This window comes from Taudactylus pleione, unplaced genomic scaffold (assembly GCF_031769625.1).
Source record: "Taudactylus pleione unplaced genomic scaffold, aTauple2 ptg000253l, whole genome shotgun sequence".
Lineage (NCBI taxonomy): Eukaryota > Metazoa > Chordata > Amphibia > Anura > Myobatrachidae > Taudactylus > Taudactylus pleione.
In genome coordinates this window covers 6,038,307-6,055,092 of record NW_028284655.1, presented here as the reverse complement: position 1 = coordinate 6,055,092, position 16,786 = coordinate 6,038,307, and the positions used below count along the sequence as shown (strand labels likewise).

The 16,786-nt window shown below is 48.5% G+C and overlaps 3 protein-coding genes across 3 annotated transcripts; 1 reads left to right on the top strand and 2 right to left on the bottom strand.

Annotated features, from left to right (window-relative positions):
* Positions 1-13,539: 13,539 nt before the first annotated feature.
* On the bottom strand, positions 13,540-14,388 carry LOC148515162 (histone H2B 1.1-like). Its single transcript, XM_088480475.1, has one exon. The coding sequence runs from the start codon at positions 14,355-14,357 to the stop codon at positions 13,977-13,979; it is 381 nt and encodes a 126-aa protein (XP_088336601.1). The 5' UTR covers positions 14,358-14,388; the 3' UTR covers positions 13,540-13,976.
* A 257-nt stretch (positions 14,389-14,645) lies between these two features.
* On the top strand, positions 14,646-15,417 carry LOC148515161 (histone H2A type 1-like). Its single transcript, XM_088480474.1, has one exon. It carries the CDS (start codon positions 14,703-14,705, stop codon positions 15,093-15,095), a length of 393 nt encoding a protein of 130 aa, XP_088336600.1. The 5' UTR covers positions 14,646-14,702; the 3' UTR covers positions 15,096-15,417.
* Positions 15,418-15,926: 509 nt separating this feature from the next.
* On the bottom strand, positions 15,927-16,436 carry LOC148515160 (histone H3). Its single transcript, XM_088480473.1, has one exon. The coding sequence runs from the start codon at positions 16,391-16,393 to the stop codon at positions 15,983-15,985; it is 411 nt and encodes a 136-aa protein (XP_088336599.1). The 5' UTR covers positions 16,394-16,436; the 3' UTR covers positions 15,927-15,982.
* Positions 16,437-16,786: the final 350 nt, after the last annotated feature.

Here is a 16,786-nt window from a genome sequence, read left to right as displayed (position 1 = left end):
AGGGGAGTTGGAAGCGAAAAGATGGGAGTGGGGATGGAAGAGAGGGGTAAGAGGCTGGATCCTTCTGGAACCTTCTCTCGGAAATGCTTAAAGAGCATTACTGTGTGGCATAATGTGTATAAGGGGCTCTACTATGTAGTGTAATGTGTATAAGGGGCAATACTGTATGGCATGATGCATATCAGGAGCTCTACTGTGTGGCGTAACGTGAATAAGGGACACTACTGTGTGTAGTGGTGTAAGGTGAATAAGAGTTTGAAATAAGTAAGAGATAGAAGTAGCGGTGTACCTGGACAAACCATGTTGCAATGAAAGGGGTGCAAATACATTTATTTGATTTATTTTTGCATGTGGGCTAAATACTGGCTACTTTTACATGTAGCCCAGAAATGCTGGACAGCTTTATTTTTACACTGCAATTTAGATGTCAGTTTGGACACTCCCCTCCCAAATCTAACTCTCTGTAAACATTTTAAATCTGCCCCACCTGCAGTGCAGAATGGTTTTTAGCATGATCCACAGATACTTGCTCTTCCTTACATTGAATCAGGCCAAGTCTGAGGTGCTTGTTAATTATACTGGCCCCACTTGACATGGTGACAGGGCCCAACCTTTATATCTCTGCAGATTTGGAGGATTGAGTTTAAAAAGCCAACTCTCCATAAAGTGGATGGGAGCAGGTGGACTCTGCAGTAAGTACTGTAGCTGTAACATGAACACACACACATATTATATTTATATATAAATGTATATATATATATATATACTATAGATTAGGGATGAGCGGGTTCGGATTTCTGAATCCGAATCCCCCCGAGCCCCCCCCGATCCGAGACGCATCCGAGTCAGGCTCGACTTTTCCCACCTGACTCGGAACTGAAATCGAGGCAAAACATCATCATCCCGCCTTCAGGATCTCGCGGGTTTTGGATTCTATAAAAGGTACCCGCGTCGGCGCCATTTCTCACTCTGGCTGTGGACAGTGAAGAGGGAGGGTGGGAGCTAGGGCTGGCTGGGCTGTGTTGTGCTGCTGTTGTCCATAGGGGCTGTGACCACTCAGTCCATAGAGGCTGACTGGGCTGAGTTGTGCTGCTGTTGTCCATAGGGGCCGGCTGGGCTGTTTTGTGCTGCCGTCATAGGGGCTGGCTGGGCTGTGTTGTGCAGTCAGTTGTCCATAGGGGCTGTGTCCACTCCAAAGTCTATAGGGGCTGGCTGGACTGTGTTGTGCAGTGTCCCATAAAGGCTGTAGTCCTAGAGGGGTGCTGTAGTGTTGTCCAGGGGGTGATCTGTGCATCAGGGGTGCTCCCACAAAGTGCACTCCAAAAAAAAAATTTTTTTTCTCTGTTTGTGAATTGTGTGCGCTGTAGCCGCACATGCATCAACAAAGTAACGCCAAGCGTGCGCCTGTGTCATAGGTAAAGGGCCAGCTGGCTTGACCGTTAAAGGGTGCTGTAACCCCCAAAGTGCACTCCAAACAAAATAAAAAAATTATTTTCTGTGTTTGTGAATTGTGTGCACTGTGGCTGCACGTGCATCAACAAAGGAGCAGCGACAAGCGTGCGCCTGTGTCCCATAAGGTGACGTAACCCCCAAAGTGCACTCCACAAAAAATAAACAATTCTTTTTTTTCTGTGTTTGTGTGCGAAATGTATGCGCAGTAGCCGCACGTGCATCAACACAGCAGCAGCGCCAAGCATGCGCCTGTGTCATAAGTCAAGGGCCGATTTGGACATCTGGTCCGGACTGAAGGACGTGCCAACAATGTCAATTTCTGACATGTCTACTGTAACTGCATATGATACTGTCACCACTGACAGAATGGTGGAGGAATTATTTTCTGTGTTTGTGAATTGTGTGCACTGTGGCTGCATGTGCATCAACAAAGGAGCAGCGCCAAGCGTGCGCCTGTGTCATAAGTAAAGGGCCAGCTGGCTTATCCGTTAAAGAGTGCTGTAACCCCCAAAGGGCACTCCAAAAAAAAAATTTCTGTCTTTGTGAATTGTGTGGGCTGTAGTCGCACCTGCATCCTCAAAGCAGCAGCGACAAGCGTGGGTCTGTCTGTTAAAGGGTGGTGTAACCCCCAAAGTGCACTCCAAACAAAATAAAAAAATTATTTTCTGTGTTTGTGAATTGTGTGCACTGTGGCTGCACATGCATCAACAAAGGAGCAGTGCCAAGCGTGCGCCTGTGTCCCATAAGGTGGTGTAACCCCCAAAGTGCACTCCACAAAAAAATAAACAATTCTTTTTTTTTTCTGTCTTTGTGAATTGTGTGGGCTCTAGCCGCACCTGCATCCTCAAAGCAGCAGCGACAAGCGTGCATCTGTCTGTTAAAGGGTGGTGTAACCCCCAAAGTGCGCTCCACAAAAAATAAAAAATTCTTCTTTTTTTTCTGTCTTTGTGAATTGTGTGCACTGTAGCTGCACGTGCATCAACAAAGGAGCAGCGCCAAGCGTGCGCCTGTGTCCCATAAGTAAAGAGCCGGCTTGCTCATTTCTTAAAGGGTGGTGTAACCCACAAAGTGCACTAGTCTCCAACAAAAATAAAAAATTATTTTCTGTGTTTGTGTGCGCCTTAGCCGCACGTATATATCAATATAACATAAATGGAGGACCAAACTCTCTCCGATAAAAATAAAATAGGGAAAGATCAAGAACCACTTCCTCCTAGTGCTGAAGCTGCTGCCACTAGTCATGACATAGACGATAACATGCCATCAACGTCGTCTGCCAAGGCCGATGCCCAATGTCATAGTAGAGGGCATATACAATCCCAATGACAAAAGTTCAGGAAAATTACCTTAAAAAAAACATTTAAATCATCTGAGGAGAAACGTAAACTTGCCAATATGCCATTTACGACATGGAGTGGCATGGAACGGCTAAGGTCTTTCCCTATGTTCATGACTAGTGGTTCAGCTTCACATGACAAAGGAAGCCCTCCTCCCGCTACAAAAATCAAACGAGTTAAGCTGGCAAAAGCACAGCGAAGAACTGTGCGTTCTAAGAAGATATCACAAATCCCCAAGGAGAGTCCAAGTGTGGTGGCGGTTGCGATGCCTGACCTTCCCAGCACTGGACGGGAAGAGGTGGCTCTTTCCACCATTTGCACGCCCTCTGCAAGTGCTGAAAGGAGCACCCACAGTCCGCTTGCTGATATGCAAATTGAAGATGTCACTGTTGAAGTACAACAGGATGAGGATACTGGTGTAGCTGGCGCTGAGGAGGAAGTTGGCGAGGAGGATTCTGATGGTGATGTTGTTTGTTTAAATCAGGCTCCAGGAGAGACAGTTGTTGTCCGTGGGATGAAAGAGCCCATCACGGTAATGCCTGGGCAGAAGACCAAACATTCCACCTCTTTGGTCTGGCAATATTTCTATCCAAATCCGGACAACAACTGTCTTGCCATATGTACCATATGTAAAGATGAAATAACTAGGGGTAGGCACGTTAACCACCTAGGAACATCCTCCCTTATACATCACCTGCAGCGCGTTCATAAAAAGTTACTGTCAAGTTCAGAAACTTTGGCTAAGACCGTAAGCAGTCCAGGGACACCTAAATCCATTTGTCCTGTTGTATCCAAGCGCCTGCAAACCACACCGTCAACTCCCTCCTCATCAATTTCCTCCTCAGTCAGGATCGGAAGTAGTCCTGCAGGCCATGTCACTGGCATGACTGACTCTCCTATCCGGGATTCCTCCGGAGGATCCTGCATTGCTACGCCTACTGCTGCCGCTGCTGCTATTGCTGCTGGGAGTCGTTCATCATCCCAGAGAGGAAGTAGGAATACCACTACTTTTACTAAACAATTGACCCTCCAACAGTCCTTAGCGAGGAGGATGAAGTACGACAGCAGTCATCCTCAAGCAAAACGTATAACTGAGGCCTTGACTGCTATGTTGGTGTTAGATGTGCGTCCGGTATCCGCCATTAGTGCAGTGGGATTTAGACAATTGATGGAGGTACTGTGTCCCCGGTTCCAAAACCCATCTAGATTCCACTTCACTAAGCAGTTAATACCGAGACTGTACAGAAACGTCAGAAAAAGTGTCCTCAGTGTCCTGAAAAATGCGGTTGTACCCAATGTCTACTTAACCATGGACATGTGGACAAGTGGAACAGGGCAGACTAAGGACTATATGACTGTGACAGCCCACTGGGTAGATGTATCACCTTACGCAGCAACAACAGCAGCGTCACCAGTAGCAGCATCTCAGAAACGCCAGCTCATTCCAAGGCAGGCTACGCTGTGTATCACCGGTTTCAGTAAGAGGCACACCGCTGACAACCTCTTAGAGAAACTGAGGGAAATTATCGCCCAGTGGCTTACCCCACTTAGTCTCTCCTCTGGATTTGTGATATCTGACAATGCCACCAATATTGTGCGAGCATTACATCTGGGCAAATTCCAGCACGTCCCATGTTTTGCTTACACAATAAATTTTGTGGTGCAGAATTTTCTGAAAAGCGACAGGGGCGTGCAGGAGACGCTTTGGGTGGCCCGAAAAAAATCGGGCCACTTTTGCCATTCAGCAACTGTGTGCCGAAGACTGGAGCACCAGCAAACACTCTTGAACCTGCCCCGCCATCACCTGAAGCAAGAGGTTGTGATGCGGTGGAACTCAACCCTCTATATGCTTCAGAGGATGGAGGAGCAGCAAAAGGCCATTCAAGCATATACATCCACCTATGACATAGGCAAAGGAGGGGGTATGCACCTGACTCAAGCACAGTGGAGAATGATTTCCATGTTGTGCAAGGTTCTCCAGCCCTTCGAACTTGCCACACGTGAAGTCAGTTCAGACACTGCCAGCTTGAGTCAGGTCATTCCCCTCATCAGGCTTTTGCAGAAGCAGCTGGAGAAAGTGAAGAGGAGCTGAGACGGAGCAATTCCGCTCGGCATGTGGGACTTGTGGATGAAGCCCTTCATTCGCTTTGCCAGGATTCCAGGGTGATCAATCTGTTGAAATCAGACCACTACATTTTGGCCACCGTGCTTGTTCCTAGGTTTAAAGCCTATGTGGTGTCTCTAATTCTGGCCAACACAAGCCTGCAGAGGTGCAAAGACCTGCTGGTGAAAACACTGTCAGCTGAAGCGGAACGTGACATGTCACAGCTCCTTCTTCACTTTCTCCCGCAAGTGGGGCTGCCAGGAAACAACTTAGGTATCCTAAGCAACCCGCTGGTGGTGATGCAGGGCAGGCAGGACCAAGTTTGGACATCTGGTCCGGACCGAAAGACCTGCCAACAATTGCTGACATGTCTACTGTCACTGCATATGATACAATCACCATTGACAGAATGGTGGAGGATTACATCGGTGACAGCATCCAAGTAGGCATGTCAGACAGTCCGTACCTGTACTGGCAGGAAAAAGAGGCAATTTGGAGGCCCCTGTACAAACTGGCTCTATTTTACCTGAGTTGCCCCCCCATCCAGTGTGTACTCTGAAAGAGTGTTTAATGCAGCCGGGAACCTTGCCAGCGAAAGGTGTAGGAGGTTGCTTCCACAAAATGCGGAGAAGATGATGTTCATAAAAATTAATTATCAACTCGTCCAGGGAGACCAGCCTCCAGAACGTACAGAGGGACCTGTGGTGGTGGATTCCAGCGGGGACGAATTAATATTCTGTGAGGATGAGGATGTACACAACACTGAAGAGGGTGAAGAATCGGTGGATGAGGACGACATCTTGCCTCCGTAGAGCCAGTTGGTGAAGGGACAGATTAATTGCCAGCTTGTTTTGTGGGGGCCCAAACGAACCAATCATTTCAGCCACAGTCGTGTGGCAGACCCTGGTGCTGAAATGATTGGTTTGTTAAAGTGTGCATGTCCTGTTTATGCAACATAAGGGTGGGTGGGAGGGCCCAAGGACAATTCCATCTTGCACCTCTTTTTTTTCTTTGCATTATGTACTGTTGGGGCCTAGTTTTTCAAACTGCCATCCTGTCTGCCACTGCAGTGTCACTCCTAGATGGGCCACGTGTTTGTGCTGCCCACTCATGTCGCTTAGCATAGTCATCCAGCTACCTCGGTGCAACCTTTTGGACTAAAACAATATTGTGACGTGTGAGGTGTTCAGAATAGACTGGAAATGAGTGGAAATGAATGCTATTGAGGTTAATAATAGCATAGGAGCAGAAAAACCCACAAATTCTGTGATTTTAGCTGTTTTTATGCTTTTTTTCAAAAAAATACAGATCCAAATCACAAAACCCAGAACCCAAAACACGGAAGGGTGGTTTTGGCAAAACCAATCCAGATCCAAAACACGAAGAGAGATCCAGATCCAAAACCAAAACACAAATCACGAAAAGTGGCCGCTGCACACCCCTACAATATATATATATAGTTATATACATATATATATATATATATATATATATACTCCAAAGCTGTAGCCGGCACTCCAAAGTAAAGGTGTATAGCCAGGGTGCACTTCCGGAAGCCCTCTGCAGAACCCTTCAATACATAAGTAATGGCAGCACTCCGTGGACTTTAAAATAAATACAGTACTCCGTCTGGTATGACCAACGTTTCAGATGTTTACTACATCTTTTTTCAAGGTCCTTGAAAAAAGATGTAGTAAACATCTGAAACGTTGGTGATACCAGACGGAGTACTGGTAATCTGCCTTCCTCTTTAAAAGGGCCCCACTATTCTTAATCTGGCCTCACAACAGTACCATTATGACACAATCGCGACACTTGCCCGCTACACGCCTCCCACAGTGCTGACCTGGCTTCCCCCTTCTAGGTCAGTAGTGAAAGGCATAAGTAAAAAAGGCAACCATGAGAAGACCAGGGTTATTAGAGGGCAGCCAAGTACAAGACAGCACCTGTCAAGGTGACAAGGCTCAGCATTAGTGTGCAGGGGCGTTTTAAGAAAGGAGGGTGCCCGTGTGCAGACTCAATGTGGGCCCCCTCCTCTTTCTAGCAGTGGCGCAGCAATGCCAGAATACACTACTCATGCGTGAGTCTCCAGGGAAATGGCACCCGCGCCGCTTTCCCAGGGACAGCAGTACTGAGCATGCACCACCATTTTCCCAGTGACTTTTGCTGCTCTGCAGCCCCGGAAAGTAGCAGCACTACTGGAGATAATGGACAGATACATACAGTGTCAGACTGGGGCATGAAGGGCCCACCAAGAAAATGCAACAGAAGGGGCCCGCTGAACAGAGCCGGCCCTAGGCATAGGCATAATAAACAAATGCCTAGGGGCGACTCTAATGTCTAGTGGCATTACAGGGCTCTGCCACGTGTTCACCACCACCGGCGCTGCATGCCCCTCCTCCCTACCATGCTGCTGCCGCGATCTGAGCGTTGAGCCGCCCAGGTCAGAATGAGCTTCTGTTCAGAAGCTCATTCTGGCTACAGGAGGAAACAAGATGGCCACGGGAGGTCATGCTGCGCATGCCCAGCCGCGTCCATTCCTCCCATGGGCCTTTGCGGAGCAGAGCCGTGACTGACACGGCTCTGCCTCCACCTCCACAGGACCAGGCACACGGTGGTAGTGTGGACCGCACATAAGTGCAGTCCGCACTACACTGCCAGGGACAAACACACAGCCACCGGTGCCGGCAGCTGTGTGCATGTTTTAGCAGCCGATGAGAGTCAGACAGACTCTCATCGGCTGCTGTGCCCACTGCCGGAGCCGAGCTTCTGGCTCCCGCAGTGGCTGATGGTAGAGACGTAATGGAATTTTTTTTTTTTTTCCGTGTGTGTGTGTCGGGCACTGCTGGGGAGGGACTACTACCATTTGCACTGTTTGGGGGGATCTACTACCAGGGGCACTGCTGGAGGGGGGACTACTACCATTTGCACTGTTAGGGGGGACTACTACCAGGGGCACTGCTGGAGGGGGGACTACTACTATTTGCACTGTTAGGGGGGACTACTACCAGTGGCACTGCTGGATGGTGGGGACTACTACCATTTGCACTGTTAGGGGGGACTACTACCAGGGGCACTGCTGGAGGTGGGACTACTACCATTTGCACTGTTAGGGGGGACTACTACCAGTGGCACTGCTGGATGGTGGGGACTACTACCATTTGCACTGTTAGGGGGGACTACTACCAGGGGCACTGCTGGAGGGGGGACTACTACCATTTGCACTGTTAGGGGGGACTACTACCAGGGGCACTGCTGGAGGGGGGACTACTACTAGGGGCACTGCTGGGGGGAACTATATATATAATATATATGTATATACACACATTATATATATATGTGTGTGTGTATATATATATGTATATATATACACACTTACTGTATATACACACACACACACACACACACACACATATATATATATATACACATACATTCAGCCCGACACTCTGGATATATTTACTGGTAATCTCGAGGGTGCCCTCCTAGCATAATAAACTAATTCCTATACCGAGCTGAACATCCCCTCAGGAAAAAAACATGCGGCACTCCTCAGTAGTTGTAACAAAGTGATATTTTGTCACAAATCACATAGGTTCTGTTGATGTTTCACGACCCATTGGTTTTTTCATCATGACATGTCCTGATGAAAAGACAGATGGGTCTTAAAACGTTGACAGCACCTACTGAGGAGGGCCACCTGTTTTTTTTCCTGAGGGGCCATCTGGCTTGCGACAAGACCCTAGTAGTAGGGTCTTGTTGCCGCAAGCCCCAGAGAGATTTCGACTCTAACAGAGCCGAAATCTCTCCCACTGACATCACTCGTTTGGGCAATCAATCTCTCCCCCTCCCTTTTGGGCAGCCACTCCCCCGGTCCGCCCACCAAAGGGGGCGAGGTGTCACTCAACATCGACAGCTCGCCCCCTTTGTTGCGAGACCCGGAGCGACGGAGTGCCCGTCGCTATCCGGGTCTCGCGCATGCGCACGATGGAGCCGGCTCCGTCATCCGCAAGCGCACTGGTCCACCATCGACCCGGTTGCGAGCGCACAGCACTTGCGACCGGGTTTGAATCAGGCCCAGTGTTACTGGAATCTCTACTCTAAATCTGCCAATATGTCCCCAAAATATAATACAAAAGGTGCATACACACGTAACGATTTTTTGAACGATTTAATGATAACGACGTCGCAGTTGTTCAAAAAATTGTTCACTTTCTGAGTTACAACGATGAACGATAATCGTTCAAGCGCGCTCCCGTTTGTACTGTAGTTTGTAGTTCATCGTCCATTTCAGACTGTCCAACATAACGATTTTCATTAAGGGAAGGAACATTTTTCGTTCATCATTCAAAAAATCATTTTCAAGGGAAAAACTGAACGAAAATCGTTCATTAACAAAATCGTTACGTGTGTATGCACCAAAAGGGTTAACAAAACTGCCACAGACTGGTGCACACACAAGTACCACATGCCTGCACTGACAGGGACATAGGTAAGCCCATACCCTCACAGATAGTGGCATAGGTACGTCCATGCCCGTACAGACAAGGGCACAGACAGGTAAGCATATACCCACGCAGACAGGTGCACACACAGGTGACCACATGCCAGCATAGACAGGGACACAGGTAAGCCCATGTCCGTACAAAAAGGGGCACAAATACGCCCATGCCCATCCAATGGGCACAGGTAATCACATGCAGATAGGGACTCAGGTAACCCATGCCTGCACTTACACAAGTACAATGTACAGGTAAACACCACACAACACATTACTGTACAGAAATCTGATAACCCCTGAACGACACAGCCCCCTCCCCATTCAACAGTCTAAGAATCAAGGTAATAGGGGATAGGGTATATGAATGGTGATGGCTCTTCCTCTTTATAATAAAGTAAAACAGCAGAAAGTTTGTGTTATAATATATACAATTCTATAAATGGATGTATATGGGATATTTTTATTATTGTAACTTTTCCAATATCTATTATGCTGGGTTTGCTGTGTACATGGAATGACTGCTCCAGCCAGATGAGACAGTTTATGGACTGAGGGCCTGATTCAGACCCGGACGCTAACCGCAGTGCGCTCGCTATTCCCGATGGTTGCTAATCTGCGCATGCCTATGCATCGCAGTGCGCGTGCACAAACTACACAGTGCGTTCTCAGATTCCTCGTTCGCCCAGCACAGCCAGCCCAGCACAGCCAGCCCAGCAGAGTGAGTGACAGGAGAGGCCGTTTGTGGGTGGTGACGGGGGCAGTCCAGTAAAAACAGGGGGTTGGAGATGAGAACGCAGGCGTGCATAATAAACAGGCAGCGGCATAGTACACGTCACCAGCCATTTTTTTACTCTGTTTTCCTCGCAATGCTTGCGGTAGAAAAAAGCTGCCACAAGCACTGCGTTCACATCCGATAGTGGTCCATGTACCAATGTTTTCACAAACTTCCAGGAGATGACGTGGGGCAGTGGGCGTCTCTGCATTCGCTAAGGGGAGTCTGCATGCACAAAGCGAACGCTCGTACATGTAAGATGGGCGTGCTTATGCCTTGGCGAGCAGTCGCTCCCCGCCGCATCACTTTCAAATATTTGCATACACATCGAGCGAGCGTACGCTCATAGCGACCGGGTCTGTATCAGGCCCTGAGTGCTGTCACGGCACACACACACACACGTAGTCTCTGCAAGCACACAGCCTCAGCACATATGTATACACATATCTTGTAGTCCCAGCACACACCATGAGTTCTTAGAACACACCATGCAGTCTCAGCACACATGCACACACCATGCAGTCTCAGCACACATGCACACACCATGCAGTCTCAGCACGCATGCACACACCATGCAGTCTCAGCACGCATGCACACACCATGCAGTCTCAGCACGCATGCACACACCATGCAGTCTCAGCACGCATGCACACACCATGCAGTCTCAGCACACATGCACACACCATGCAGTCTCAGCACACATGCACACACCATGCAGTCTCAGCACACATGCACACACCATGCAGTCTCACTAGGGAACTACTGTAGCCAGAACTTACCTTTAGCCCTATAGCTAATGATAGGTGTTGGGATTTCAACACCTATCTTTAGTCCCATGTCGGGCTTTTAGTGTCGGGATTTCGGCATCCGGGATAGCGGCCGCCAGTAGGGTTAGGCACCACCTAACAGTACGTCACTGGTGCCCAGCTGCTAAGAGTGTTACGATCGCTTATACAGCAATGTGTATATAAACCCCATGTCCTTGTCCTGCAAGTCACTGATTTCTTGTTCACTTGTTTATGCACTTTAAAAGGTTCTGCGGAACACTTGTGGCGCCATATAAATATAATTACCTTTGCGGTAATCATTAATGATGAACAAACTGCACGATAGCTGAAAATCAACCGCAGTGGTGTAACTAGGGGGGTCGGGCAGGGTGCGTGCCCTGGGCGCCGTGGGCCCGGTGGCGCAGGGGGGCACCGCCGGCCACGGTCCGGCCCGCCCTAGTTAGCCACCAGTGTAGTGCCGACCGCAGTGAGTGCGGCCAGCGCTACACATTTAGACAGGACCGGTGCTAGGCTTCCAGCGCCGGTCCTGTGCTGCACAGCTGAGCCCGTTCCCTCCCCCTGAGTGCTTGCCCAATAGCGCTAGGAGGCGGGCTCAGGTTGTGCATAACACACGCATCGCCGCCAGCGCTGGCGGCGATGCATGTGTTAAACAGCAGCCAATGAGAGTCAGATAGACTCACATTGACTGCTGCAGCACCCACTGCAAGAGCCAGGCTTCCATCCGGCTCCTGCAGTGGGTAATGGGACAGACGTCATGACATCATGACGTCTCTCCCATAATGCTGAGCGTGCCAGCCTGGGAGGACTGGCAGGCGGCGGCGGGAGAGGTGTCGCGGACCGGAGCAGCAGCAGTGTGGATTCAGGTAAGTATATTTTTATATATTTTTTTTTTAAACCTGTCTGCACTACTGGGGGCACAAAGGGGGAGGGGGTGGCTACTACTGGGGGGACCTCTACTGGGGGTGGGGGCATAACGGGGAGGGGTAGCTACTACTGGGGGCACCATTATTGGGAGAACCTCTACTGGGGGGGGCTACTACTGGGGGCACTTAATCGGGAGGGGGAACCACTACTGGGGACTACTACTTGGGGGGGGTATCTACCACTGGGGGCATTATAAAAGGGGCCTACTACTAGAGGCACTGCACTGGGGGGACCACTACTGGGGGCAATAATAGGAAGGGGGGGACTACTACTGGGGGCACTATATAAAGGGCACTGCATAAGGGTATACCGCTACATGGCGCACTGCATTGTGGGGACTGCTACTGGGGGCACTGCATAAGAGGGAACACAACATGGGGCACTGCATTTGGGGGGCCACTACTGAGGGTACTGACTAAGGGGAACTAACTGGGGGCTGTATAAGGGGGACCACTACTGGGGATACTGTATAAGGGGCACTACTATGGGCCTGCATAACAGGGACCACAACTGCATACTGGGGGTACTGTATAAGGGGTACTACTGGGGTTAAGGTGCATATGGATAGGAATGTTCAGCGTGAAAATAAAGGGGTGTTTCATGTTGACACGCCCATTTTTTCCTGCATGTGCACATCGTGGGTGGGGGGGCTCCCTTTTCAAATTTGCCCTGGGCTCCAAATACCCTAGTTACGCCACTGATCAACCGTATTCTTATTTACAACAAAATAAATTTTAGGCTGTTCAGTATGACTCCAGCGTTGACAATGCATACAGTCTAAAAAAAAATTATTATTATTTATTAACAGTTTCTTATATAGCGCAGCATATTCCGTTGCGCTTTACAATTGTAAACATTAATAGAACAAAACTGGGTAATAACAGACAGATATATAGGTAGGGAGGACCTGCTCGCAAAAATGAAAATCTACATGTTCATCAAGCTCATTTGGATTATTGTAGGTGGCCCTTAAAATGGCCTTAGTAAGGGTTTTTGAAAACGAGATCATCTGGACCTATTTAACCTCCAAAGCCTTACAGAGTGCGGCCCTGGCGCTTGAGAGCATAGACCACATCCATAGCGGTCACAGTCTTCCCCTTGGCGTGCTTGGTGTAAGTGACGGCGTCCGGATCACATTCTCCAGAAATACTTTCAGCACCCCGCGGGTCTCCTCATAGATGAGGCCAGAACTGCGCTTCACGCCCCCTCTCCGGGCTAGACGTCGGATGGCGGGCTTTGTGATACCCTGGATGTTATCCCGCAGCACCTTCCTATGACGCTAGGCTCCACCTTTCCCGAGTCCCTTATTGCCTTTGCCTTTCCGTGACATCTTGCAAACTGCTACAGATCAGCACCAAGCTAGAATAAGCAGCACGTGTACCAGCTGCCATGTCTTAAGATGAATGCGGACCTGATGGAAGACATATTTGAGAGGAGGAGCCTTCTGCATTACTCCCTTTCTTTTCTAAAGACAGGACATAGTTCTCTGTGAGGCTACTTATCACCATTAAATTGCAGTCTCTGAAAATCAGCCGCAGCGTAACTTTAATTCTATCATCTCAGCTGCCTGAGACTGTTAGTAAAAAGAACTTGCAACAGTATCCATTACAATGAATACTATTTCAAATTCAGAAATATGTAACTTTTTCTAAGTCCTTGAAAATCAGCAGCAGGCCAACCACACCGATCCTAACAATTCCGCTGCCAGTGAAAACAGGATTCAAGATTAAATTATCATTATAAATCTATACCAATATAGTTATTTCCAGTATACAGTATGATGTGGATAATGTGCTGTTATTCTCTTATCCAGATTTTAATCAATCAAGGGTTGTAATTACATGTTTGTATTCTTTCAGAGATCAATTGTAATTATTTTTTTCAAACAAAGCGAGTGTTAATTTTCATGTACATTAAATTTAAAGCTGGAGGGTGTGTGTATACGGTCAGAAGAAAATCAGTCTATATAACCTCGGTTACTGCCATTCAGCCATGTGTAGGGAGTAGAGACAGCACAAACTGCGATTGTTACAGCCCGTTTAGGGAGGAGATGGGTGGCTCTTAGAAGAGCCTTTGTGTTCATGTGGGATTGGTGTGTTCACTTGGCGCTGGTGTATTTGGTGACGGCCTTGGTGCCCTCGGACACTGCGTGCTTGGCCAGCTCACCCGGTAACAGCAGGCGTACAGCGGTCTGGATCTCCCGTGAGGTGATGGTGGAGCGCTTGTTGTAATGAGCCAGGCGGGAAGATTCCCCTGCAATGCGCTCAAAGATATCATTCACAAAGGAGTTCATGATGCCCATAGCCTTGGAGGAGATGCCGGTATCAGGGTGCACCTGTTTTAGCACCTTGTAAACGTAAATAGCGTAACTCTCCTTCCTGGTCTTCCTACGCTTCTTCCCGTCTTTCTTCTGGGTCTTGGTCACCGCTTTCTTAGAGCCTTTCTTGGCCGCCGGAGCAGACTTCGGGGGATCAGGCATTCTTAACCAACCAAACCAATATATCCAGGAACAAAAGAGAAAATGTGTTGCTAATCTAGCCCAGATCTACTCTATTTATAGGCACCCCATGCAAATGAGGCTTCAGTCTTCTGGCTGCACTATTGGGTATACGTTAATTTGCAGCGACATCATAACTCCACACTCTACATGCTGATTGGTTTGTGCATGAACTTGAGCTGCATTTCGCACTGTGAAAAGAGGACCAATCAAAGAGCAAAACTTTGGATACATGTGTGTGTGTATATAAGGAGTAGGGCTGGATTATAATAGAAACACATTTATTGCGCAGTTTTAACGAGAGTTTATTTACGCTAGTACCTCATCATGTCTGGAAGAGGAAAACAAGGCGGCAAGACCCGGGCTAAAGCCAAGACTCGTTCATCTCGGGCCGGTCTCCAGTTCCCGGTTGGTCGCGTTCACCGTCTACTGAGAAAGGGAAACTATGCCGAGCGTGTTGGTGCCGGGGCCCCGGTGTATTTGGCTGCAGTACTCGAATACCTGACTGCTGAGATTCTAGAGCTTGCAGGGAACGCCGCCCGTGACAACAAGAAGACCCGCATCATCCCCCGCCACCTTCAGCTCGCCGTGCGCAACGATGAGGAGTTAAACAAGCTGCTGGGTGGGGTGACCATCGCCCAGGGAGGAGTCCTGCCCAACATCCAGGCCGTGCTGCTGCCCAAGAAAACTGAGAGTCACAAGGCAGCTAAGGGCAAGTAATGTGATGCGGGTAACTTCCACCACAGAACCGATGTCCCTAAAACACAACAAAGGCTCTTTTCAGAGCCAACCACGTCTTCCCAGGAGAGCTGAGAGAACTGCGCTTTAGTTGCTGCTTTGCTTTATTAGTACTACGGTTTATAACTTCCATACACAAGCAGCATTGAGACTGGATTAGAGTGGCAGTGTGTCTACAAAACGATCTGTGCACGGTACTGTGAGATGTTGCTCTATGCTTGCATAGAAGCCTTCACCTCCCAAGAAAGATTTTAGGGGAATTGCCAAACTACACAATCATTTTATATCAATTTGATTAGGGGAACTAGGGGACTGGTTGGGCAACACGCATAAGTAACTTACCAGTGTGAGACGCTTACACCTAGAATCCTGGTACTGTGTGAAACGTCAGGAGAGTGGAGCCCAGGTGTCTCTGGTCAGACACCGCCCGTTTCAGTTCTTGGAGTTAGTAGGAGAGTAGTGCAGAGAGCCTACTATGTTCGTCGGGTAAAATTCTATATGTAGGATGAAAAAATGTGGTGGACAAAGTGACGATTTAGTCACAATCACTGATTTGGCTGAAATAGTGCAGTTTTCACTGTAGAAAAAGAATAGCTAGCCTTGGCGAGGGAAATAATCAGTTACATTGTAGTTTGACCGTATGTGTAAGTGGATGAAATTATTCACTGACGTGACCCAAAATATAATGACAGTACACAGTCAGATCCAATAAAGGGTCCTCGTCTCCTATCTGTCCCGCTGAGCTAAGGATTTATCAGCAGCCTATCGCACCAACCCTAACATGCAGTTTATGCTTCAGCTCGTTTCGAAAGATTTGGTGGCTCTGAAAAGAGCCTTTGTGTTGCGTGTTTACTAGTGCCGAGTATCATCTATGCCCTCTCCCCTCGAATCCTGCGGGCCAGCTGGATGTCTTTAGGCATGATGGTCACCCTCTTGGCATGGATGGCACACAGGTTAGTGTCCTCGAAGAGCCCCACCAGATAAGCCTCGCTGGCCTCTTGTAGGGCCATGACGGCAGAGCTCTGGAAGCGTAGGTCGGTCTTGAAGTCCTGGGCGATCTCCCTCACCAGACGCTGGAAGGGCAGCTTACGGATCAGCAACTCGGTGGATTTCTGGTAGCGGCGGATCTCTCGGAGAGCAACAGTTCCGGGACGGTATCGGTGAGGCTTCTTCACGCCACCTGTAGCTGGAGCGCTCTTCCGGGCGGCTTTCGTTGCCAGCTGTTTGCGGGGAGCTTTCCCGCCGGTGGACTTCCGAGCTGTTTGCTTGGTCCTGGCCATGCTTCCAACAAAAAAACTACAAACTCAAAAAGAATGAGAAATCTGTCTACTAACAATCCTATTTATACGTAGTGATGATCGCTGATTGGAAGATGTAAGCAAGCCCACTCCACCGATTGGTGTTCAGTAATCGTATGATTTTAATTTTTTTTTTTAAATCCCGCAGTTAATATCGTTGCAGCCGCCTCTGTCAGTTTCAAGGAATAAATTATCTGGGCGGAAAGGTGTTGATTCCTTTTCATCAATCGTACAAGAGGTTGATATATTTATATGTAATTTAACCACATTAGCAAGCCATGCTCTAACAGACATGCTGCACCTTCATAGAACTGATGCAATGTCCAATGGATTGACTTTGTACACAGACACAAAGGCTTTGTGCCGTCTCAGTAA